Source organism: Pseudophryne corroboree, chromosome 6 (assembly GCF_028390025.1).
Source record: "Pseudophryne corroboree isolate aPseCor3 chromosome 6, aPseCor3.hap2, whole genome shotgun sequence".
Lineage (NCBI taxonomy): Eukaryota > Metazoa > Chordata > Amphibia > Anura > Myobatrachidae > Pseudophryne > Pseudophryne corroboree.
The window spans coordinates 538,269,819-538,296,877 of NC_086449.1; the positions used below are offsets into that span (position 1 = coordinate 538,269,819).

Below are 27,059 nucleotides of genomic sequence, written 5' to 3' on the forward strand. Positions count from 1 at the left end.
TTTCCTGCCTGCATCATGTAATGTTTACTGAGTCAAACGTCATATTTATAACATCACAAATATTATTCTAAAGTAGTATTATGCTTCCTTAAATGCCAATGACCCCCTCTGTGAGGTGTTGACTTGTATACTGTATGGCATTCACTCAAAATATCTCAGAACCCTCATTTAGATGCACTGAAGGAAGTCACTGAATTAATGCTCCTGTTTGATAATCTCAATACTTCTCAAGTCCTTACCATCCACATGTATCTATATATCATATAAATATATATATATATATATACACACACACACACACACACACACACACACACACACACGATATGTTACTGCATTTTAAACATAGTACTATTTTACAGCTATGTATCACATTGCAAAAAATTCCTAATTCTATGTATATTTTGCTGTCTCCTCCAAGCTTTGAAGAATGAAGACATTTGGAAATATGTTCTTGGGACTTTTTATACTTAAAGTTGTAGTAGCTGCTCCGTCAACGGATGCCATTAACTATGACACAGACACATATGAAGTTGATCTAGAACTGGATAATATTTATGACTATGATGATAACAGCAATACTGATCAAGGGGAGGTATTTATTTCCATTTTTATGTTTTCCATTAAATGAACTGTATAAAAGAGGACTAACTACTAAAAGCTAAAAAAAAAGTACAGTATAAAAGAACTTGAGTAATGTTGTAAAAAGAGTGAAATCGCAATATGTTTGTGTGTTTTAATGTTTGCATATTTTATTGAGAGAATACACTTTAAGGCAAATTAAAATGTTAGTATTGGGATGGAACACAATAACTTACTACACATTGAAAGCGTGCACTCAATGCAGAGATTCCCAATGTCCATCACTACAGTCCAGGTTTTAAGGATATTCATGCTTGTGTCCAGATGATTACATCAAATTGGCTGAGATTGTAATTAAGTCACCTGTGCTCAAGCATGAATATCCTTAAAACATAGACTAAACTCTGGCTCAATGTAAATTAAAAAATGCACATAATATTAATATGTTCTTACAAAAAGTGATCGAGAATACTATTCATGACAAAAGGTAAATTAGACAAAAAGCAATTTACAGTGTCACTTGCCTTACATTCAATGGCTTAATCAAAATAATTTACAGCAAAGACTCATGTCCATTTGTGGCACATACATTGGATGAATAAGTGATGACATCAATAACACAATGAGATGTTATATTGTAGCAAGTATTTAACAGGTAGGCGGTGCTAACCAACATGTTCCAAACTCTTACTTAGTCTCCTTTAGGCCAGCTCAATCTTTCTTGTATCCCCAGAATTTGTGTGTTGAAGTTTTAAAAACGGGCCCTTGAAAATTCAAGTCTGAAAAACAGTTCTACTATTACAGTAGCTGGTACAGTTGTAGTGACACAGCGCACATCAGAGATGTCAATAAAGTGACACCAGACCATCTGTGGATAAAGCTCAATTCTTTATTAAACTCCTCCATAGCATTATTAATGGTTCCAATAAATATGCAACAGTGATTGAAAAAAACTGGCAGTAATTTATCTTAGAGATTGACACTCTACCCACCGACCTCTATCCTGTACTCATCAGTTCCCATGATATCTCAAAATCAGGTTAGTCTTGTACATGTGCAGTGCTATCTATATGGTCAGACACACAATATTGCATCACAGCCTGATACGCACTTCACATGGATTGTGCTGACTGTATAGGTCCATACCTGGCATTGCTTAACATTGATCATAAGTTCTGAACTCTGAACTGGATATTATTATATATCTTGATATGTCATCGATGCTCCTCGCTTTTATCTCCTGGATATTGAACTTTGCCACCTGACTTGAACTCTACCTGTTGATCTAGTACTGCTTTTACTGATCAAATTACCTTTACCCAAATTTCCTGGAGTCTCTCTACCACAAGCTGAGTCCAGAAGAATGCTATTCATGAAGGTAACCCTCTGCTACATTCAGCTTCTTGAACTAAAGTTGGACATCCCAAGCAGGTTTTCTGGGTAATGTCCCACTGTAATTGGAAGCATATTATATTGTAAACTATATTTCAGGCTATTGTGCTCCTACAGAGAAGTCTTGACTTATCCTCAGTTGATGGATTTTACTGTTTTCAGGATCTCAGACTTTGATATGATGATACAAACAGGTCTGTCGCTTTGACCATTCCAAGACATGGAAGTCTACTGAGGAACATTTTGCTATTCAACTACCATTTTTCAATGTGAGGATTCTGCACAATTGCATGCTGGACTTAAGTCACTAGATACCACTATGATATCCTACTCACTTCAAGACAATCTAGAAAGTACCATGTAATACACCATAAAAATTGATGAGAGAGTGAAGTCTGAAAATCAATTATTCTACTTCTACTCACCCCACTTAATATGCTCGCCCATATCTCACCAGAGTGTATTCAGATGAGTCTGTGAAAATTTGCTACACTAGATTACATACGCAGAAAGAGCTAAGCCATTGGACTATAAATTTATGACAGTGCTGTTGCAAAAAGTTTACTTTGTTATAGTTTTTCTGAAAACACCAGTAAAATCTAGGGGTGAAAGTACAGTAGGACCTTCAGCAACATTTTCAAGCATCTAGATACGGACATATCTTACCTCAGTGTGAGACCAGAGGAAGCAGGCCTAAAGCCCGAAGTGGTATGGCTAGTGCCGGTCACCATTCTATTGGAATTAACATACTCATGTATTTTCCTTACCCATGTCTTCAGATACCAATATTACCATTCCCTCATATAATCATGTTAAACAACCACTTTTCTGTAACATTAACCAAATATAAAGTCTGACTTTTTGGACTGATTTGCACAGATACAGTATTGCCCCACCACCACAAACAGAACCTCTTACCTACACAGATACTGCTCCCAGGACTCCAGGGGTCTAATCATGCAAAGAACTGACAGTGCAGTATGCAATTTGCTTCCCTACATGTACCACAATTGTCATATGTATCCTGTGGGCTATCTTCAAGCCACTCCTCTGCTTCTTTAGAAAAACCAGCTAGGACAACATTGTACCCTCCCACATGATTTCCCTGCTTGCATAATACTCAGCTAATCTATGCATGCATTTTGCTCACTCCCCCCATTGCATTATTTTCTTGACCCTCCATCCACAACATGTATTATGTCCAACTCAGCCCCTTTCAGTATATTATGCTGCCTTTCCAGTTTGTTTCCTATTCACACACACACACACACACACACACACACACACACACCTTTCTTGAGTTTAACTCACTGCTGTGTGTTTTAGGATCCCTCTCTGGGGGGGAAGGGGGTTAGCTGAGTCAGACTGCATATGAGTGTCACATCCTTTAAGAGGCTCTTACGATTGGCTTGCACACTCTGCTCCAGCACTCTACTCACCTCTGCTGTTGGGCCCCACAGTACTATACCTCTGAGTAGTACACAGTCTTTACCAAGTTCTACACAATGAATGGAAAATGGTATTTAACACCAGTGATGGGTTTCATGAATATTGTAGTCTGGACTGTATAATGCCCCAGGATTCTTCAATTACATTTCTGGGAACTGTCTGCATTTTGATGGTCTTGATGATATACTGTATTAAGTTTCTCCTTGGTGCAAGAGCATCATAACCATTTATGATTGTTGTCAAAGGTAAGCGATCATTCTATATATGGAGAACTATAAAGATACTTTTTTAAATCCCTAGTTTTAAAGATATATATTACTATTTTTATTAACAGTAATTGTATAATGCCAGAATATTCTCTAGGGCTGAGTACAAGTTCAACAATATAACATGGCAGTATAATAAAAATATATTAAGAAATAAAGATTAATAAAAAAAAAAACAACAGAAAATATGTTAAAAGTTAAGTGTCTCATATTCCGTCATACAGTAGTAAAGCCAGATTTCAATGGGGAAAAGTGCTTAGTGAGTTTACAGTATTTAAGTCTGTCACATAACTGTATTAGGGGATAAGTAGGTGTTCGAGTATAGAAGGAACATTTATATACATTTTGAATGAACAATCTATAGGGATATTTATCTGGTAGTACAACCTATGGTTAAATAGATGGTTCAGTTTCAGTATGGAATTCCCTGTTCTGGGCTGCCCCTGCATGCTACTAAAGGGGAATAGATTTCAAACTGAGCTCAACCAGAAGGATTAAAATCATTGGTGGTGGACTGCCTTTTTGTCCCTTCTGTCTTTGTATTGCTCTGTGTGTTGTTTATCCTTGTATCCCTGTTCTATTATTTAGCTGTGCCTTTCTTTATCAGTTGATACTATACCCTACCTGGATTTGTTTATTTGTTCTGTCACCATGAGTTTGGCCTGCTGTAGTTATTATGTTCACTATGCTATTTCAAGTCCCGGAGGCATCAAAGTACCTAAGGACAGTCCTGATGGAAAGAGTGTCTACTATAGGCCGAAGTGTGCAATGAACCAGAAACTTGGTTCAATAGTTATCTACGTGATAGGACTTTCCCTTTTATCATATGTGTTATTACTTCTTCAGTCTAGTCTGCTTACCTTGTTGTGCTTGTGTCCTGTTTATGTCTTCATCTGACTACTGGTATTGACCCCTGCCTGACTGGTTTCTATAGTTGAGCTACCATATGTGTACAAGCATTTCTCTACCCATCAAATCCATTCATATTGGTCCCTGCTCTGGGTTTCAATGACAATGCCACATTGCATAGTTTTCTAAATAAGTTTTAATTCATTCAATGACCTTCACAGCATTCAGATACTGAACTTTAAATATTTGTTGTTCAATAAAAATATAAATTTTTGTCATCTGTTAAATTAGTTCCCAAATTTATTGACCTAGGTTACATTCTTGAAACATATCACTTAACTTTCTTTTTACTAACTTACCTTCTAAGATAGAAAACACCTTTAATTTTTCTGTGTTTTATTATCTACTAAGGACAGGAGGTACAAAGAAGGCATAATACATTCTGCCACAGTACTCATTGATACTAATCGCATTTGTACTAACATATGTGATTATTATTGCAATGTTATAAGAGCTGCCCCTTGCGAAGTCTGTGCTGATGGGTGAAAGGGTATGCATGGGTATCCTCCACCCCCTAACCCTGGGAGGTGACGTCCGCTTGAGGTCCTGGGCTCTTCCTCCTCCCTCCTGCAGTTAAGAAGACAGCTGGCTGTGTTGCTGGGGAAGGAGGACGTTGGGGGATCTGGGAGCAAGCCAGGATGCCGTAAGCACACAGGTTAGGGGGGGCCAGAGTGAACAGTGCTGGACACCGGAGGCAGCGGGATGTGTCTGGATGCAGAAAGAAGCCCTTAGGCTTCTATAGGGTAATGCCAGAACAGCTGGCATCACCATCCCCATCAGTAAGTGGGAGGCCACCATCCCCATCGGTAAGTGGGAGGCCGGGGGTTAGTACTTTTAAAAATGAGGTAATAACCCCCAAAAAAGGGTTTTTACCACATTTTTCCTTTGGTACATCCCGACCTTAAACACAATCTTCTTTACTCAAATAATCTCCAGAACCTACTCTTGTCAACCACAAAATAAGATAACGAAAATACTACTTCAGAAAATGTTGGAACAATGTAAACTGTCTTCACCATTGTAGTAGATATGGACTTGAGAAGAGGTATTGGATACTTGAAAAAACAGTGACATGTTGTCTCCAGAGTTTGAACTATACAAATGATTAGAATAATACACAGTAGATATTTTTAACTTATAATTTCAACTTTGTATAACTGTAATCATTTTTATAGTCAAATCTCACCAAATTTGAAGCACTGTGATGGAAATATTGGGACTGTCATGAAGAAACCAGAGGTGAGGCAGCTCTAATACTAACCAGTGCCTCCCTGCAGCTCATTATGCCAAACATATTCAAACAGAATGCTTGAAGAAAATGTTTCAAACAGAATTTAAGGAGAGCCCTATGTTTAAGATCCTTGGGTGCTAGATTACAGTAATTTTACCTACCTTCATTTTTAATTGACAAGTATCTTGAACCTGTGCATTTGATGCATTTTTCATTATGAGATTCTGTCTGTTTCAAAGGGGGTAATTCCAAGTTGATCGCAGCAGGAAATTTTTTAGCAGTTGGGCAAAGCCATGTGCACTGCAGGGGGGGCAGATATAACATTTGCAGAGAGAGTTAGATTTGGGTGGGTTATATTGTTTCTGTGCAGGGTAAATACTGGCTTCTTTATTTTTACACTGCAATTTAGATTGCAGATTGAACTCACCACACCCAAATCTAACTCTCTCTGCACATGTTACATCTGCCTCCCCTGCAGTGCACATGGTTTTGGCCAACTGCTAAAAAATTTCCTGCTGCGATCAATTTGGAATTACCCCCAATGTTTCATAAGTCATTTAAAGAAGTTACTTGATGTGTTACCCTCCCTATATGCTCATCCATTCCACCTGCCTTAATCTATTGCCTGCCTTTTTATTGCACTTGAACTGGCTAGTTTGATAACTTTATATAAAACATGTATAAGACCTGTTGAAACTATGTTCTAAGGAAAAAGGTAAGAGTGAAAACCAAAACTAGACTGGATATAGTTGCTGACCTACTGTTGTCATTGGTGTACATTACAAAACAAAGGGGGGAGATGTACTAAGAAATGAGTGGAGAAGTGAGCCAGTGGAGAAGTTGCCCATGGCAACCAATCAGCTCCTCTGTATATTTTAATAGTATGCAATTTATAACTGTTACTTCAATGCTGATTGGTTGCCATGGGCAACTTCTCCACTGGCTCACTTCTCCACTCTTTTCACTGCTTAGGACACCTCCCCTAAATCAGTCCAAAAAATCATGATATGTCTCCTCAACTATAGTGGTCATCTGCTGAATCAGTAGTCACTGGATTAGCTCAGGTGAAATATGACCTCATACATGGGATGATACACGGGTCATCTTTTGACCTCATGTATCAATATGCCCCATATTGATCCTATCTACTGTAATTTTTATATAATCATTTTAAGCCATCATAACCCTTTGGAGCCACATTGTAGATGATACTGCAGTGCGTCTGTGTTTTGGTTAAGTCTTACATACTGTTATATTATGCTTGTAAGAAACTGAAATAATATAAAAATATGTTTACTTTGCTTCAAATATTAAGGGTAGTACACAATAGTACACAGTTTTCTGAATAAGCATCTGAAGTCCTAACGTTGAATTATATTTCAGACAAAAGATGATATAGTAATGGATGATATATTCCAATAAAAAAATAAGTAAATGTATTACAGAAACCAGTACAAATATATAAACAATACTATTCTGTGTTATTAAAATATAAACTAAAATGTTAAAAATAGAGGCTCTTATTGCTAAATAATGAAGAGTATTTACAGTATATTGAATGTTTGGATCAATGTTACTGGCTGTAACAGGTGTACTCACAAAAGCCTCCATTCTAAAAAATCACAGACCACCTGGCTTGTAGCTGGTATGTATGGAAACTTCAGACAGAGTCTTCTCTACTGGGACAGCCACTTGTCTCCAGGTGCCACAATATGTTAACACTGAAGGAGTCGTGTTTCAGACCTCAGCTCATTGGCCCTAACAGGTTAATAATTGCATTTCCATTTCACCTGTGCTGTTGATATTTTCTATGCTGTATTCAAGCTGTACCTGCAATGTTGTTAAACTGCGTCTCTGTTGCTGACTTGGATTGTTAATTGGATCCCTGTTTTCGACTATTCTGACCTTCTCCTGTTTTTCGATCTACTTCTGTTTGCTGCCAGATCTTGATCCAATATATATATATATATATATATATATATATATATATATATATATATATACAGGTTGAGTATCCCTTATCCAAAATTCAAAATCCCACATTTTTGGGTCCCCTACTGAGATAATGACATATATATTAAATATTAAGTGTATATACAGATATATTATGTAGATATATAATATAGTATATACATATATGTGTCATTATCTCAGAAGGGGAACCAAAAATGTGGGATTTTGAATTTTGGATAAGGGATACTCAACCTGTATATGTATATATATAAATACAGCAGCAAAAGCTGCGGCACTCAAGCTGACTCTCCGTAATTAAGAGACACACATGGTCCTGCATTTCAACGTTTCAACCTTTGTATACAAGTGCACAACAGGAATGATCCAATGTCAATTTAGTGAATGCCCACTCCACATTTATACTGCACTGGGAGTGTCGGACCTTGGATGCACTATATATATATATATATATATATATTAGAGATGAGCGGGTTCGATTCTCAGAGAACCGAACCCCGCCGAACTTTGCCTTCCGAGTCCGGATCCGAGCCAGGCTCAGATTTTCCATCTTGACTCGGAAACCCGAACTCAGCAAAAGTCATCATCCCGCTGTCGGATTCTTGCGGGATTTGGATTCCATATAAGGAGCCACGCGTCGCGGCCATTTTCACTCCAGTCTCGGAGAGTGAGAGGACGTGTACTATTCAGTGTGCTCAGTCTCTGTTTATTCAGGCGGGAAAGTGGGGTGACAAGTGTTGTGCTGCTCAGTCCAGTCCATATAGCCAGTGTAACTGTAAAGTGGTGCTGTGTTGTGTTGTGCAGACCAGTCCAGTGTAGTCACTCAGTGTATTGTGCTGCATCAGTCCAGGCAGTCACAGTGTTGGTGTTCTCTGCTGCCATATATCCAGTGTAGCTGTAAAGTGGTTCTGTGTTGTGCAGACCAGTCCAGTGTAGTCACTCAGTGTATTGTGCTGCATCAGTCCAGGCAGTCACAGTGTTGGTGTTCTCTGAGCCATATATCCAGTGTAGCTGTAAAGTGGGGCTGTGTTGTGCAGGCCAGTCCAGGTTAGTCAGTGTATTGTGCTGTATCAGTCCAGCCTTTCACAGTGTTGGTGTTCTCTGCTGCCATATATCCAGTGTCCTGTGTCATCAGTAATTCCAGTGACGATATACGCTTCTGCTATATATATCCACTGCTGCAGTATAACAAATTACAATTATATTAATTATTAACAACCTGTTGGGCTGCATCAGACCAGTGGTAGTGTGTGTCCTGTGTCATCAGTAATTCCAGTGACGATATACGCTGCTACTATATATATCCACTGCTGCAGTATAACAAATTACAATGATATTATTATTAAGAACCTGTTGGGCTGCATCAGACCAGTGGTAGTGTGTGTCCTGTGTCATCAGTAATTCCAGTGACGATATACGCTTCTGCTATGTATATCCACTGCTGCAGTATAACAAATTTCAATTATATTATTATTAAGAACCTGTTGGGCTACATCAGAGCAGTGGTAGTGTCCTGTGTCATCAGTAATTCCAGTGGCGATATACGCTGCTACTATACAGTATATCCACTGCTGCAGTATAACAATTATTTATAACAACCTGTTGGGCTGCATCAGAGCAGCAGTAGTGTCCTGTGTCATCAGTAATTCCAGTGGCGATATATGCTGCTGCTATATATCCACTGCTGCAGTATAACAATTATTTATAACAACCTGTTAGGCTGCATCAGACCATTGGTAGTGTCCTGTGTTATCAGTAATTCCAGTCATTCCTGTGACGCATATTGTCTCTTATAACTCCCAAAAAATAATGGAGAACAAAAATTTTGAGGAGAAAATAGGGAAAGATCAAGAAGAACCACTTCCTCCTAGTGCTGAAGCTGCTGCCACTAGCCATGACATAGACAATGAAATGCCATCAGCGTCGTCTGCCAAGGCCAATGCCCAATGTGAAAGTAGAGGGCGTGTAAAATCCAAAAAGCCAAAGTTCAGTAAAAAGAACCAAAAAAATAAATTTAAATCGTCTGAGGAGAAACATAAACTTGCCAATATGCCATTTACGACACAGAGTGGCAAGGAATGGCTGAGGCCCTGGCCTATCTTCATGGCTAGTGGTTCAGCTTCACATGACGTTGGAAGCCCTCATCCTCCCGCTAGAAAAATTAAAAGATTTAAGCTGGAAAGAGCACAGAAAAGAACTGTGTGCTCTGAGATGGTATCACAAATCCCCAAGGAAAGTCCAATTGTGTCGGTGGTTGCGATGTCTGACCTTCCCAACACTGGGCGGGAAGAGGTGGCTCCTTTTACCATTTGCACGCCCCCTGCAAGTGCTGGAAGGAGCACCCACAGTCCAGTTCCTGATATTGAAATTGAAGATGTCACTGTTGAAGTACACCAGGATGAGGATATGGGTGTTGCTGGCGCTGAGGAGGAAGTTGACAATGAGGATTCTGATGGTGATGTGGTTTGTTTAAGTCAGGCACCGGGGGAGACACCTGCTGTCCTTTCGATGAAGAAGCCCATTGTGATGCCTGGGCAAACTGTCAAAAAAGCCACCTCTTCGGTGTGGAATTATTTCTCCTCAAATCCGGACAACAGGTGTCAAGCCATCTGTTGCCTCTGTCAATCTGTAATAGGTAGGGGTAAGGATGTTAACCACCTAGGAACATCCTCCCTTATACGTCACCTGCTGCGCATTCATCAGAAGTCAGTGTCAACTTCAGAAACTTTGGGTAAGAGCGTAAGCAGTCCACCGACACCTAAGTCCCTTATTCCTCCTGTACCCAAGCACCTGCAAGCCACACCACCAACTCCCTCAACGTCAACTTCCTCCTCAGTCAGGAACGTCCGTAGTCCTGCAGGCTATGTCACTGTGAAGACTGAGGAGTCCTCTCCTAACCGGGATTCCTCCATAGGATCCTTGAGTGGTACACCTGCTGTTGCTGCCGCTGCTGTTGTTGCTGCTGGGAGTCGATCGTCATCCCAGAGGGGAAGTCGGAAGACCACTTGTCCTACTTCCAGTAAGCAATTGACTGTCCAACAGTCATTTGTGAGGAAGATGAAATATGACAGCAGTCATCCTTTTGGAAAGCAGATAACTACAGCCTTGACAGCTATGTTGGTGTTAGAGGTGCGTCTGGTATCCACCATTAGTTCAGAATCACTTAAAGATTTGTTTGAGGTACTGTGTCCCCGGTATCAAATACCATCTAGGTTCCACTTCTCTAGGCAGGCAATACCGAGAATGTACACAGATGTCAGAAAAAGAGTCACTAGTGTCCTAAAAATTGCGGTTGTATCCAGTGTCCACTTAACAACAGACATGTAGACAAATGGAACAGGGCAGATTAAGGACTATATGACTGTAACATCCCACTGGTAGATGTATGGCCTCCCGCAGCGGCACCAGTAGCAGCATCTTGCAAACGCCAACTCATTCCTAGGTAGGCTATGCTATGTATCACCGCTTTCCATAAGAGGCACCCAGCTGACAACCTCGTACGGAAACTGAGGAACATCATCACAGAATGGCTTACCCCAATTGGACTCTCCTGGGGATTTGTGATATCGGACAACACCACCAATATTGTGCGTGCATTACAACTGGGCAAATTCCATCACGTCCCATGTTTTGCACATACAATTAATTTGGTGGTGCAGAATTTAAACAAAAATGACAGGGGTGTGCAGGAGGTGGAATTCAACACTCTATATGCTTCAGAGGATGGAGGAGCAGCAAAAGGCCATTCAAGCCTATACATCCACCTACGATATAGGCAAAGGAGGGGTAATGCACCTGACTCAAGCGCAGTGGAGAATTATTTCCAGCTTGTGCAAGGTTCTCCAACCCTTCGAACTTGCCACACATGAAGTCAGTTCAGACACTGCGAGCTTGAGTCAGGTCATTCCCCTCATCAGGCTTTTGCAGAAGCAGCTGGATAAATTGAAGTAGGAGCTAAGACGGAGCGATTCCGCAAAGTATGTGGGATTTGTGGATGGAGCCCTTCATTCGCTTTGCCAGGATTCAAGGGTGGTCAATCTGTTGACATCAGAGCACTACATTTTGGCCACCGTGCTCGATCCTAGGTTTAAGACACAAGTGTGCAGAGGTGCAAAAACCTGCTGGTATTAAAATTGTCAACTCAAGCGGAACGTGACCCGTCAACAGCTCCTCCTTCACATTCTCCTGCCACTGGGGCTGCAAGGAAAAGGATAACATTTCCTAGCCCACCTGCTGGCAGTGATGCCGGGCAGTCAGGAGCGTGTGCTGACATCTGGTCCGGACTGAAGGACCTGCAAACGATTACTGACATGTCTACTGTCACTGCATATGATTCTGTCACCATTGAAAGAATGGTGGAGGATTATATGAGTGTCAGCATCCAAGTAGGAATGTCAGACAGTCCGTACGTATACTGTCAGGAAAAAGAGGCAATTTGGAGGCACTTGCACAAACTGGCTTTATTTTACCTACATTGCCCCCCCCCCCCTCCAGTGTGTACTCCGAAAGAGTGTTTAGTGCAGCCGGTAACCTTGTCAGCGATCAGCGTAGGAGGTTACTTCCACAAAATGTGGAGAAGATGTTCATCAAAATAAATTGTAAAGTCTTCCGGGAAGACTTTTACTAGCAATTGCCTCCAGAAAGTACACAGGAACCTGTGATGGTGGATTCCAGTGGGGACGAATTAATACTCAGTGAGGAGGATGTACACGGTGAAAGGGGTGAACTGGAGGATGATGATGAGGTGGACATCTTGCCTCCGTAGAGCCAGTTTGTGCAAGGAGAGATTGATTGCTTCTTTTTTGGTGGGGGCCATTTCAGCCACAGTTGTGTGGCAGACCCTGTCGCTGAAATTATTGGTTTGTTAAAGTGTGCATGTCCTGTTTATACAACATAAGGGTGGGTGGGAGGGCCCAAGGACAATTCCATCTTGCACCTCTTTTTCTTCTTTGCATCTTGTGCTGTTTGGGGCCTTTTTTATATCTGCCCTCCTGTCTGACACTGCAGTGTAACTCCTAGATGGGCCAGGTGTTTGTGCCGCACACTTGTGTCACTTAGCTTAGTCATACAGCCACCACTGTGCAACTTTTAGGCCTAAAAACAATATTGTGAGGTGTGAGGTGTTTGGAATAGACTGGAAATGAGTGGAAATTAATGTTATTGAGGTTAATAATACCGTAGGGTCAAAACTACCCCCAAATTCTGTGATTTTAGCTGTTTTTATGTGGGGGTTTTTAAATCATCCAGATCCAAAAACCAAAACCATAACTCGAAAGGGTGATTTTGGCAAAATCAATCCAAAACCAAAACACGATTGGGGAATAAGAACCAAAACCAAAACACAAAACACGAAAAAGTGCCCGCCGCATATCTCTAATATATATCTGCATTGGCGTGTTTTTTAAGGCTTTGCCATGAAGCTCAAAATTGAGCTCAGGTACATTCTGTTTCCACTGATCATCCTTGGGATGATCCTACAGATTAATTGTGGTAAATTCAGTTGATTGGACATGATTTGGAAAGGCACACACCTGTCTATATAAGGTCCCACACTTGAAAGTGCATGTCTGAGCACAAACCAATCATGAAGTCAAAGGAATTGTCTGTAGACCTCCGAGACAGGATTGTCTTGAGGCACAAATCTGGGAAAGGGTGCAGAAAAATGTCTGCTGCTTTTAAGGTCACAATGAGCACAGTGGCCTCCATCATCCGTAAATGGAAGAAATTCGGAACCAACAGGACTCTTCCTAGTGCTGGCCAGCAGTCTAAACTGAACAATTGGGGGAGAAGAGCCCTAGGCAGGGAGGTGACCAAGAACCCGATGGTCACTCTGTCAGAGCAACAGCATTCCTCTGTGGAGAAAAGAGAACCTTCCAGAAGGACAACCATCTCTGCAGCAATCCACCAATCAGGCCTGTATGGTAGAGTGGCCAGACGGAAGCCACTCCTTAGTAAAAAGCACATGTAAGCCTGCCTGGAGTTTGCCAAAATGCACCTGAAGCACTCTCAGACCATGAGAAACAAAATTATCTGGTCTGATGAGACAAAGATTGAACTCTTTGGCATGAAATCCAGGCGTCATGTTTTGAGGATACCAGGCACCGCACATCATCAGGCCAATACCATCCCTTACAGTGAAGAGTGGTGGCAGCATCATGCTGTGGGGATGTTTTTCAGTGGCAGGACCTGGGAGACTAGTCAGGATAGAGGGAAAGATGAATGTAGAAATGTACAGAGACATCCTGGATGAATACCTGCTCCAGAGTGCTCTTGACCTCAGACTGGGGTGATGGTTCATCTATCAGCAGGACAATGACCCTAAGCACACAGCCAGTATATCACAAGAATGGCTTCATGACAACTCTGTAAATGTCCTTCAGTGGCATAGCCAGAGCCCAGACTTTAATCCGATTGAACATCTCTGGAGATATCTGAAAATGGCTGAGCACCAACGCTTCCCATCCAACCTGATGGAGCTTGAGAGGTGCTACAAAGAGGAGTGGGCAAAACTGCCCAAAGATACAGTAGGAGTGCCAAGCTTGTGGCATCATATTAAAAAAAACTTGAGGCTGTAGTTGCTGCCAAAGGTGCATTAACAAAGTATTGAGCAAAGGCTGTGAATACTTATGTACATGTGATTTCTTAGTTTTTATTTTTAATACATTTGCAAAAATCTCAAAAAAACTTTTTTCACATTGTCATTATGGGGTATTGTGTGTAGAATTTTGAGGGAAAAAAATGAATTTATTCCATTTTGGAATAAGGCTGTAACATAACAAAATGTGGAAAAACTGAAGCACTGTGAATACTTTCTGAATGCACTGTATGACTTTACTTCTCAGAGTTGAAACTCTGGGGGCATCCAAGTATAGATAATCATGTCGCTTTATGGGAAATATAGCTGCTAAAGGCAAAGACCTCATGAAATGGTTCTAAAGGTCTTATCTCCTCTATGCAGGTATTGCCCTAATATTATCACCAACCATCTCCTGGACCTGACACTATGGAGGCAGGATCACTTGCAAGGATAGAGCTGGTGCTAATAATGATGACAGCTACTTTCACAAGCGGATGGATCTATTTAACAAAAACATTATCCTTATTTTTTAGTGAATATTTACTGTGTGTAAAGTAATAAACATTCTGTACCTAAAGAGAAAAGCATTGCAGTGGTCATAAATCTGACTACAATACAGTAGAAGAAATACAACAAATTAAATTAAGACAATTTGCTAAATAACATAAAAATGTGTATTTAAACTTACATTTAATATGAAGTCATTTATAGCGATTTTAGTGTAAATTTCACTTATGGGGGGAGCATGACTATAAGTAGGGAGATGGACCGGGTAGTGAAAAGAAGGGGGAGTAGAAAAATCCATAGTTGGGGCCACTGCTGTCTAGAGGAGCAACAGTACTATAGTCTTTAATACATGTCAATATAAAAGATGTAAAGTAAACTAAAGTATAAAGTGTCTTAATGGGAAATATACAACCTTTTGATGGATATTCTATATTAAATATATTTTCTTTTCTTTAATCAATAACCCCTCAACCACTGGCACTAAGAGTGCAAGGAATAGCCCCCAGCTTTCATCCCAGGCCCAGGGTTTTTTGGAAGGGGAGACTCATTTTTTTAGGGGGGTTCAGGACTTCCAAATGAATTGCAGACCTGGGTTGACCAGTTTGGAGTAGGTTATTGTTATAGCAAGGGGGCCTCATGCTATATGTCTCTCTTTTTCACTCAAGCTGAGCATCTTATTGGCATAATTAAAACACATATTGTAGAAGTGACTAAACAGCATTGCTAGTGTACACCAATCAGTGTGGTGTGCGACATTTGTACATATGTGTTCGACTGAGTCTCAGTTATGCAGTGCGTCTCACGCTATATGGTGTATGAAACCTCAGTAAGTGAAGGCACATCTTTAAGAAACATGAACTGGAACCTTCACTATCCAAGCTTAATCTTCCCATGTTTGTGACTGTCATACCTCAATCAGAGGAGATTTCTGAGGTCCTCAGAAAAAGATTTCTTAATGCTCATCAGGCTGGAAAAGGTTACAAATGTTTTTCCAAAGGCTGTCAGGCACATATGGCCTGATTCTAATTGCATGCACTGCTGATATTTATGTATGTGGTCTATGTTTATCAACTGTGCATGCAGTTACAGTAAGTCTTTACAAACCTGACATACGTCTCAGTGTATGTGCATTTTGCTGCAGCTGCAAATAAGATGCATGGTCTCAGAAATGTAGTGGAATTGTATTGGGTGTTCCTTGGTAGCAACAAGTAGAAAGCTATTCAGATGCACAAATGGTCAATCTTATGGGCGTATTATGGATGTGTCACTGAACTTTATGTGAACTTTATCACTCACATTGAAGCCATACTGTTACAGAGATTCTGCACATAACATAGGGATGGAGCAAGTTTTGATGGTGCGACTGATGCACTAAGTGACATTATAGCATCTAAGGATGCTCAAAGTGAGCATCTCAGTCTTTGCACATTTAGGTGCACACTTGTACACCAGGGAAAGGGCTAATACTAGCATTAGTATAATGATGCAGATGCAACAATGGTTGTCTGTGGGAGGGTTCAGAATGCATGTGAAGGTTTGTCTATTTAAAAAAGTTAAATGTATTGGAAAATTGTAACAAATGTTGTGGGGTCACTCCCCAAAACTGGTAATTAGCCCTAGGCCTTTAAGCCTGTGCTGTTGTGAAAAAAAAATCAGGAGACAAAGAGTATGGCATTCCCCCCAATTTTCCACTAAACAATGTTAGCTTTAACTGGCCAGGGCTCGTGAAACCATAAAGGGCTGACATATAATGAAAGGGTTCCCCCAACATCATTCTATCTGTCCTAGGCCAGTTGACACCTAGATTAGCTTTGATAGGGGGTTGGCTTACAAAAATTGTGCTGGCAACCCCACATGAACCAGTGCCAATAGCAGTAGGGCTAGTGCCAATAGCACTAGTGGAAGGCAGGAAAAGGATAGACTGACTGATTGATTGATTGATTGATTGAGTTAAATGACTAGCTAAGAAAATTTAAGATGATTGATTAATTAATAAATATAAATGATTAATTAATTCTAAAAATTGAAGATAGGCTGAATAGCTCTGTAACAACTATTCTTTGTCTTGGCTTTTCTCTTATTTCATCCTTGTCAGGATGCTAGTAGCATTGTATTATTTTCTGGTTAAAACTGTGTTGGAAATTAATACCAGGGGTAATCTGCGCACTGTGGTGATGAATCTGTACTGTCAGGGATGTGCTGCTTGTTAACGGGTGTCCTTACCCTCTTACTACTACACAAACAAAGCGGCTGCTAAGCCTAACAGCGCTCAACCCCTACAGTGATGTCTGCTTATGAAAATATTGTGCAACACGAATATTGATGAATAAAAAAGAGAATATTTATTGAATGGTAATAACCCTAAGCAAGTATTTTGATGCTACTGTGGGCAAAATAAAGGAAATAAAGATCATTGATGTAGGGAAAATAGAAGAAATCTTTGAAAAAAAAAACTTGAAAGGTGCAAGTCTGTACTATATCAATTAAACAGTGTAAATGAGGGAAAATGCAGATATGATCATGAGTTATAAGTCATAAAAGTTGTCACTTGTGATGGATTCTTCACAGGTGCTCTGTCTGTATACTACTACAGCTGGTAATGAGTCTTTAAGTCTTATCAACTGATGCTGACTCTAAAATGAGGCATAAATTGATGAATGGGTTAAAGAAAATTAAATCAAAAGGTCCTAGTCCTAACCGGACTGTGATTGTCCTTGTAAGTCTCTTTACAGATAGAGGACGGTGTCCCGTACCTCTAACGTTTGGAGGCAAGTGATGGTGCTCTGTCGTTGTGGCCGTGAGATAAGGGGCACAGGTGCGGGTGGGCTGCGGGATCTCCGGGCTGCTCCGGGCTGATTTACCATTCTGCGTCCATGCCTTCCCGTGGTTCGTCCTTTTACGGATCTCCCCGTGAGTTGGCTCCGTGCGCCGAGTTAGTCGTTGTCGGGGGAGAGGGTGCTCTGCCAGCAGGGTCTGAACGGAACCTGCGGCTGGGACACACTTCTCCACTACGGAGACTCACCTGCTGGATCCTCTTTCTGCCAGTCCGTCTGTGCGGCTTACCTGTGACTTGTCAGCGCCGTTGCTCTCGATCTTTTCTTGCACTTTGCCGCTGTCTGTTGATGTGGATTGGGTGTCCTATATTCTCCAATGCGTTTCAACCGATTTGGTCTTCCTCTGGGAGTCTTTGCAGTGATTGGGCTGTGTCTGGAGTTAAATAGCAGGATGGCGGGATTCTCTGCTATTCGTCCATTGTTCCAAGAATTTTATTGGATGTTGGAACTGTCAATCTGTCGTATGAGGGGAGAACCTTTGTGGAATGGGATTTGCTTCATTTCCTGCTGTGAGCACAATTAAGGCTTAATTGCCTAGTCCTGTGGTAGATGTTGGGTTAAACTAAACTTAAATATAATTGGTGAAATGGAAGAAGCACCTGTGTTTATACACCAGCTGGGAATGCTAATGATGAAACAGAAAATAAAAATAAAAATAAAATAAAATATCGATAAAGACCTTAATGGAATATAAATATATATCTGATATAAATGCTGAATATAGACTGGAAAATTATGGTGATGTTGGTAAAATAAAATAAATAAAAGTAAAAATAAAAATAAATATAAATATAAATAATAAATATAAAAATAAAAATAAAATGAAATGAAATAAAAATAGAATAAAATCAAGAAGCATCAAATATATATATAACAAGCTCAAGTAATGTGAAGCGATGTAAAATGAGCTTGAACCTGAATAAAAATGTAGTGCAGATGAGTGTATTGGTAATACTTGGGTATCCATCTGATGGGATATCCGAATTAACTAATATATTGTGTTGAGAGTCCAAAGTCTCAATTATAGCTGTTTTTGGATCTCAGTTATAGCTGTTTTTGGATCCAACTTGCAGATGATAGATCTAACTTCATTATCAAGGTTTAACTTGTGATTTTTGGTGTTTGACATATGGCTGTAGAAAAAAGTCAATGTATTGGGAAAGATTTGAACTGATGGAATCTATTCTTGAAATTATGGGTCTGCCTTGTGGTTTAGATGGATTTTTGTGTGCCTTCGGCAGGTAGTATAATACTGGAATGATGGGATGTTGGATGTTCAAATAAGCGTATTCCTGTGATGACAGTATTCCCTTTTCCAAGCCTCCTTTGAGTAATCCCTGTAGTTCTTGTTTGAATGTATGTGTGGGGTCTCCTTGTAATTCTTTGTATGTGTTTGTGTCACTCAAAATTTTGTTTGCTTCCTCCATAAAGTCATCTTTGTTGAGGAGTACTATACCCCCTCCTTTGTCGGACGGTTTGATAATTAGTTCAGTGTTTTTGCTGAGTTCTGTCAATGCTATTAACTCATTGTTGGTCATGTTCCCTGTTTTGGATTTCTTTTGTCTGTCATCTAATCTCATGATGTCTTTATCTACCATACTTGTAAATGTTGACAAGTGACAAAAGCGAGAAGTACACTACCAACGGTCACCAAGAGATCCACCACCAATTCCTACATATACAAAATTAAAGACAGAATCACCTGCCACAGCAAAGGCATCATATATCTTTTAGAGTGCCCATGTCACCTCCAATATGTAGGAAGAACCATCAGACCACTAAAGACTCGAATTAACGAGCATATCCGTAATATAAGAAGAAAAACAGATGATCACCCGCTTTCCTTACATTTTAGGGACCATCACGATTCAAATCCCACATTACTAAAATTCACAGGACTGAAAGAGGTGAAAAAGAACTGGAGAGGAGGGGATTATATGCAGAGAATCAACAAAGAAGAACTGCGCACCATAATTGCTTTAGGAACATTGGCACCGAAAGGGTTAAACCTTGATAATGAAGTTAGATCTATCATCTGCAAATAGGATCCAAAAACAGCTATAACTGAGATCCAAAAACAGCTATAATTGAGACTTTGGACTCTCAACACAATATATTAGTTAATTCGGATATCCCATCAGATGGATACCCAAGTATTACCAATACACTCATCTGCACTACATTTTTATTCAGGTTCAAGCTAATTTTACATCGCTTCACATTACTTGAGCTTGTTATATATATATTTGTTTCTTCTTGATTTTATTCTATTTTTATTTCATTTCATTTTATTTTTATTTTTATATTTATTATTTATATTTATTTTTAATTTTATTTTTATTTATTTTACCAACATCACCATAATTTTCCAGTCTATATTCAGCATTTATATCAGATATATATTTATATTCCATTAAGGTCTTTATCAATATTTTATTTTATTTTTATTTTTATTTTCTGTTTCATCATTAGCATTCCCAGCTGGTGTATAAACACAGGTGCTTCTTCCATTTCACCCATTTTATCTAAGTTTAGTTTAACCCAACATCTACCACAGGACTAGGCAATTAAGCCTTAATTGTGCTCACAGCAGGAAATGAAGCAAATCCCATTCCACAAAGGTTCTCTGCTCATACAACAGATGACAGATCCAACATCCAATAAAATTCTTGGAACAATGGACGAATAGCAGAGAATCCCGCCATCCTGCTATTTAACTCCAGACACAGCCCGATCACTGCAAAGACTCCCAGAGGAAGACCAAATCGGTTGAAACGCGTTGGAGAATATAGGACACCCAATCCACATCAACAGACAGCGGCAAAGTGCAAGAAAAGATCGAGAGCAACGGCGCTGACAAGTCACCGGTAAGCCGCACAGATGGACTGGCAGAAAGAGGATCCCGCAGGTGAGTCTCCGTAGTGGAGAAGTGTGTCCCAGCCACAGGTTCCGTTCAGACCCTGCAGGCAGAGCACCCTCTCCCCCGACAACGACTAACCCGGCGCACGGAGCCAACTCATGGGGAGATCCGTAAAAGGACGAACCGTGGGAAGGCACGGACGCAGAGGGGTAAGTCAGTCAGGAGCAGCCCGGAGATCCCGCAACCCACCCGCACCTGTGCCCCTTATCTCACGGCCGCAACGACAGTGCACCATCACTTGACCCCAAACGTTAGAGGTACGGGACGCCGTCCTCTATCTGTAAAGAGACTTACAAGGACAATCACAGTCCGGTTAGGACTAGGACCTTTTGATTTAATTTTCTTTAACCCATTCATCAATGTATGCCTCATTTTAGAGTCAGCATCAGTTGATAAGACGTAAAGACTCATTACCAGCTTTAGTGGTATACAGCCAGAGCACCTGTGAAGAATCCATCACAAGTGACAACATTTATGACTTATAACTCATGATCATATCTGCATTTTCCCTCATTTTCACTGTTTAATTGATATAGTGCAGACTTGCACCTTTCAAGTTTTGTTTTTCAAAGATTTCTTCTATTTTCCCTACATCAATGATCTTTATTTCCTTTATTTTGCCCACAGAAGCATCAAAATACTTGGTTAGGGTTATTACCATTCAATAAATATTCTCTTTTTTATTCATCAATATTCGTGTTGCACAATATTTTCATAAGCAGACACCACTGTAGGGGTTGAGCGCTGTTAGGCTCAGCAGCCACTTTGTTTGTGTGTTGGAAATTAGTAATATATTAAAGCAATTAAAAATGTTTGTCAATGAAAAAAAGACCGTCACCAATGCCCCCAAAAATACAGCCTGTAATGAAAAGAAAAGCAGTGCAAGATAGAATTGTCCTTGGACCCTCCCTCCCACTCTTATGTTGTACATTAAAAAGGGCATGCATGATTTAACAAACCAAGTACTTCAGTGGCAGGGACTATAACTTTTGTGGCTGAAGTGCTTGAGTTGTTTGGGCCCCACAAACCAATTTTTTTTTAAAGGACTTCCTCTGATCATTAATGAGGAGGTAGATGATGAGGGTGTTGGTGGTGGAGATTGCATGTGCTAGTCCAGTGATGGCTAGCCTTGACACTCCAGCTGTTGTTGAACTACACATCCCAGCATGCCCTGCTACAGTTTTGCTATTTGGCCATGCTAAAACTGATACAGGGCATGCTGGGATGTGTAGTTCAACAACAGCTGGAGTGTCATGGTTAGCCATCACTGTGCTAGTCCATAATGCTGGTAGCTGATATGGGACTGTTTGAAATTATTTTACAGGATTTAAAAAAAAAAAGTGATAAATAACTCCATGAATCCGCTGCAAATGATGTAAAAATAAGAAGGTGCCTAAATGGTTAATGTCCCTACCGCTACTAACTTTAGCCTCACAAATGGGTGAATAGTGTAAAATGGGTCAGATGCCTTGACAAATGCTGTAAATATTTGGATAGAAATAATTTCACACGCAAGGGGGGACTTTTTTGGTTCTATGCCTAGGCATGACAATGGCTTTCTTTTTATCATGGACAAGAACTGCTGCCACTGGTGGCTCACTTACTTCTTTAAAACACACAACATCCTTAACATCAATATCCTCATTAGCATCAGATAAACAAATATCCCCATTTTGTTGCACTTCCATGCTAGCTTGCTCAATTTCAATGGCACCATATTTACTGTACTGCTTATCCCCACATTTGCAGAGGGTGCAGAAATTGTGAAAAAAGGCTTCCATATAAGTACAATGTCAGAAATGTCAGACTCACACATAGTTAACATGGACACCCCTACACTCTCCTCAGGGATTTGTGAACAGTTTGTTCTTCAGCCTTAGTTTTTTTTTATGGGAACTGATTTGTCAGTTTTTAAAGGTGACAACTCTACTAGACTAAGGGCCTGATTCATATTAGTATGCAAACTCAATGCGGGTCTGCGCAGACACAAGACCCATTCTGTGTATGTGCAGAATGGGTCTTGCAATGTTTCTTGCAGCTGCAGCATACTTGACATTATGGGATCAGCATGCGGATGGCACCCAACACTGTTCTCCAAAATAGGGATGTGTCACCCCTGTTTTGAAAACATGATGGGTCCAGGGTTGTCGGATGCAGACTTCCTTGACCTCAGTGTCTGGATCCTAAAGCCAGCCTGAGTAAGCTTCAGCTTTACACAGTCTGGCCAGTGTGTGTAACCATCGTGAATCGTGACCGATGGTTGCAATGATTATCCAAGGCTGTGTCCTTAATTGCAGCATTCAAATCCTTGCTAATGCTAACAGGAGGCCTCTATCTCCTACAGATGCTTCCTGCTACATTAGAATTTTAATTAGGCAGAATTGCACATCTACTTCCTTGCAGCTGTGCAATTCCATACAAACGTGAATTGGGCCCTCAGAGTAAGAAGATGTTGCATCATCATGATTATGAAGTTTCAGAAGAAGGTGCCTGAATGTATTTTACCCTAGCTTCCGCAATAGATATTCTTCTAGTGCATGAATCAGCAGTAGCAATAGCAGGACCACCACTTGTAAACAAAGGGCATGGTCTGAGCATTTCCTTGCCACTGTGTGTGGTGTATGATATATTGGCAATTTTATGTTTTTTGTCATTAAATGTTCTCTTTATTATTAGAGATGATTTTTTTTTATTATTAGAGGTGATATTTTCACTGTAAAATATTTAGATTTCAGATGCCCTTTCTTAAACGTTGTGTCTTCTGGACCACCTCTAGTAGATGTTGAAGTACTATCATGACTGGCAGCAGCACTAGTACTGAATTGCTGCTCCTGCTCTTCTTTTGACATCCATATCCACTCAAATTGCTATCAGTAACAATGGCACCTACTGAGCATTATTTTTAACAGTGCCTGAACAATATACTTTTTTTTTAACGCTACAGTAAGTAATGGTGGCACCTATTTTGCATTATTTTTTAACAGTATCTGAAAAACACACACATTTTATTTGTTTAACACTGTGATTTACAGTGCTATTAGTAAGTAACAATGGCACCTACTGAATGTTACTTTTGACAGTGTCTGAACTTTTCCTGTCCTGAACACACACATTTTATTTTTTGAATGATGATTTGCCTAACACTGACATAGTCACAGTGCTGCGGCCCACATTACTTCAATGATTACACTAACATAGTAGCCGGCAGCCCTTAATCTCCACTGACAGTCACAGCCCATCACTGATGAACTGACAGTCTGACCCAGTCACAGACAGTGCTGCAGCCCACAGCCTAGCTCACTGATGATGGTGAGAGTCTTACACCATAGTCCACAGCCCTTAATCACAGTCACTGCAAACCACATCTATGAACTGAACCTGAACAAAAGGTAGTCTTACAGTATGACAATGGGCCTAATTCAGACCTGGTCGCATGCAGGCTATTTTTTGCACTGCTGCGACCAGGTAATCACCGCCCACAGGGGAGTGGGGATTCGCTGCGCAGGGCTGCAAACGTTTGTGTAGAGAGCTGCACAAACAAAAGTTTGTGCAGTCTCTGCACAGCTCAGGATTTACTCAGCCACTGTGATGAACCAGGACGGAGCTGACGTCAGGATCCATCCCTGGAACCGACCAGGTACGCCTGCATTCGCATGGACACTCCCTGAAAACGGTCAGTTTGTGCCCATGAATGGCCTCCTGTCAATCTTCTAGCATTCGCCGATGCGATCACTTTCTTCATTAGATCCGTTGCTCCCTGGCGACGGCCGTCACCAGGGAGCGACACACCTGCACATTGCGACCCATGTGCAGGCGCACTTCAGACCTGATCACACCACTGCAAAAAACGGCAGCATGCAATCAGGTCTGAATGACCCCCAATGACAATAAAAATACATCAGCCACACATAAAAATGGTTGAAACAGGAGAAATTTGAGTCAGAGTGTAGGCCTTAATCCAAAATAGGGGTGGAACTGCCGGAGACAACTAAGTCAGTTGCTGCTGGGCTCTAGCCCTGAAGTGGACACTTCCTCCACTGTCCCCCAACACATTACATGCCCAAGTTCCTGCAGTAATATAGCGCTCCTTCTCTGTGACCTGCTCTGTCAGCTGTGCGCTGGTCGCCTGTCACAGACTTCAGTAACTTGCGACCCTGAGCATGAGGAGCCGGCCTGTAGACAGTGCAGATGCAGACTGCAGAGAGGTGGCTGACACGGCAGTCACTGGAGTAACGCTGTGGACAGGAGTCGGGAGAGCAGCAGAGGGCAGATAGAAAAGATAGAGGCAATGGTAATTTGTGCAGTCTCTGTTTTCTTTCCTTCTTTACCATTTTTACTTTGTATTTCCATGAGGGTTCCATTTCCAGTGCATTAAGATGCACACATTAGTAATGAGAAGATACAAATTATAGTTATAGGTGGTGATACCATTTACATGGTACTGTACAATGCACATCAACATCCATGAAGTTTGCAGGTACAGGAGTAATTAAGTGAGACCCCAAATAAGTCTGGGAATACATTCTATAATGGAATAATTTTTCATCAAGTTTATAGCCAGGGGTTTTGGATCTGATCAGGATCCCGGCATTTGGCATCCCGGCAGTCAGAATACTGCTTTGAATACTGATGCTGGAATCTAATGCCATTTTTGCCAGATGATGGCTGGTGGGCTGGCGGGCTGACGGGTGGATGGGCGCCAAAGAGAACTACACAGCCCTGGCAACTAACATTACACAGCCCTGGCAACTAGCATTACACAGCCCTGGCAACTAGCATTACACAGCCCTGACAACTAGCATTACTCAGTGTAATGTCAGTTGCGAGGGCTGTGTATTGCTAGTTGCCAGGGCTGTGTAGTTCTCTTTGGCGCCTGGCCACCCGGCAGTCTGCCAGCTATCATCTCCATGCTTATTCTAATGCTCGGCCACCCGTCCAGGAGTAAAGCCTGCCTGCCCACCTTCATGTGAGTGTCCTGGCTTCCCCTCCTCCCTATCATTACTACTCCCCTCCAGGGGCAGAATTTCACGTAATGACGCGTTTACGACGTGATGTCATGACGCAAATGCATCATTACATGAAACTCCGCCCCCAGAGTGGAATAGTAATGATGGGGAGGAGGAAGAGCATGAAGAGAACAACAAAGAGCTGTGGTTGGCACCCCGTGCGAACGCACATCTCGCCCGCCGCAAGAAACGGCTCTGCTGGGAGGCTTCCCGACCCAGCAACATGCCGGGTCAGTTGCCATAGCAGTAGGGGACGAGCCGGCAATGGGAGCTCATCTCCGCACTACCTCGCATTGAGCCCGGGAACCCGTTCACACTGCCACTGACCTGGTATTCAACCCGGGTATAAACCTTCTTATAACCCGGGTTGAATTACCGGGTCAGGGGACCCGGGAATTCTCCATGGCCCCTTTCACATCGCACAGTGGTAGTCATTCCGAGTTGATCGCTAGCTGCCGTTGTTCACAGCGCAGCGATCAGGCTAAAAATCTGCATTTCTGCCATGCGTATGCACCGCAATGCGCAGGCGCGTCGTACGGGTACAATGAGCATCGTGGGTTTGCACAGAGTGTAACAAACATTCCTGTCACATGGCCGAACGCAGGGAGATTGACATGAAGTGAGCGTTTCTGGGTGATTTTGCCGGTGCTCTGCTGCACAAGCGTTCGCACTTCTGCAAAGCTAAAATACACTCACCAGTGAGCGGTGACAATGCGTTTGCATGGCTGCTAAAAACTGCTAGCGAGCGATCAACTCGGAATGACCCCCAGTGTCCCGTGTCGACCACGGCAATATAGCAGGTCGATACCGAGTTATTTGTGCGATGTGAAAGGAGTATTAGTGAACAGGTTCATCCAAGTCAGCATGAACATGTTCAAGTTTAAATGGCTTCATTGTTTCAATGTATCAAACCCAAAGTTAGACCTTGAACACTAATGTTTGCTGTTTGAATTTAACTATTTCAGGTTGCACTGTCAACATCTCTTTTTAACTCATACAGTATTATGAGCTGCAGACCTACCTTCAATCCCAGCTGTACTGTGAACAAGTTTTAGACATTTATACTGGAGAAATTCATTAGAATATCAAAACAAATCAGCAAGAGACATCCCACACTGAATGTAGGGTTTTTAAACTGGAACCTAGCCCAGGTAAAACATGCTGCCTAGAGAGTCAGAGACAATGGGGTCCTTCCGAGTTGATCGCTAGATAAAAATGTTCGCAGCGCAGCGATTAAGTGAAAAAGCGGCACTTCTGCGCATGTGTATGCGGCGTAATGTGCATGCGCGTTGTACTTTCACAACAGCCGATGTAGTTTTACACAAGATCTAGCGAGGCTTTTCATTCACAATGTCCACCGCAGAGTGATTGATATGAAGTGGGCATTTCTGGGTGTCAACTGACCGTTTTCAGGG

The 27,059-nt window shown here is 41.3% G+C and overlaps 1 protein-coding gene across 1 annotated transcript in view; it reads left to right on the plus strand.

Annotated features, from left to right (window-relative positions):
- The first annotated feature begins 422 nt into the window (after nucleotides 1-422).
- EPYC (epiphycan) overlaps nucleotides 423-27,059 on the plus strand; it is a 66,441-nt gene continuing 39,804 nt past the window's right edge. Inside the window, exon 1 of the mRNA XM_063930500.1 lies at nucleotides 423-595. Within this exon, the coding sequence (XP_063786570.1) occupies nucleotides 431-595 (165 nt within the window). The 5' untranslated portion in view covers nucleotides 423-430. The remainder of the gene's footprint in view (nucleotides 596-27,059) is intronic.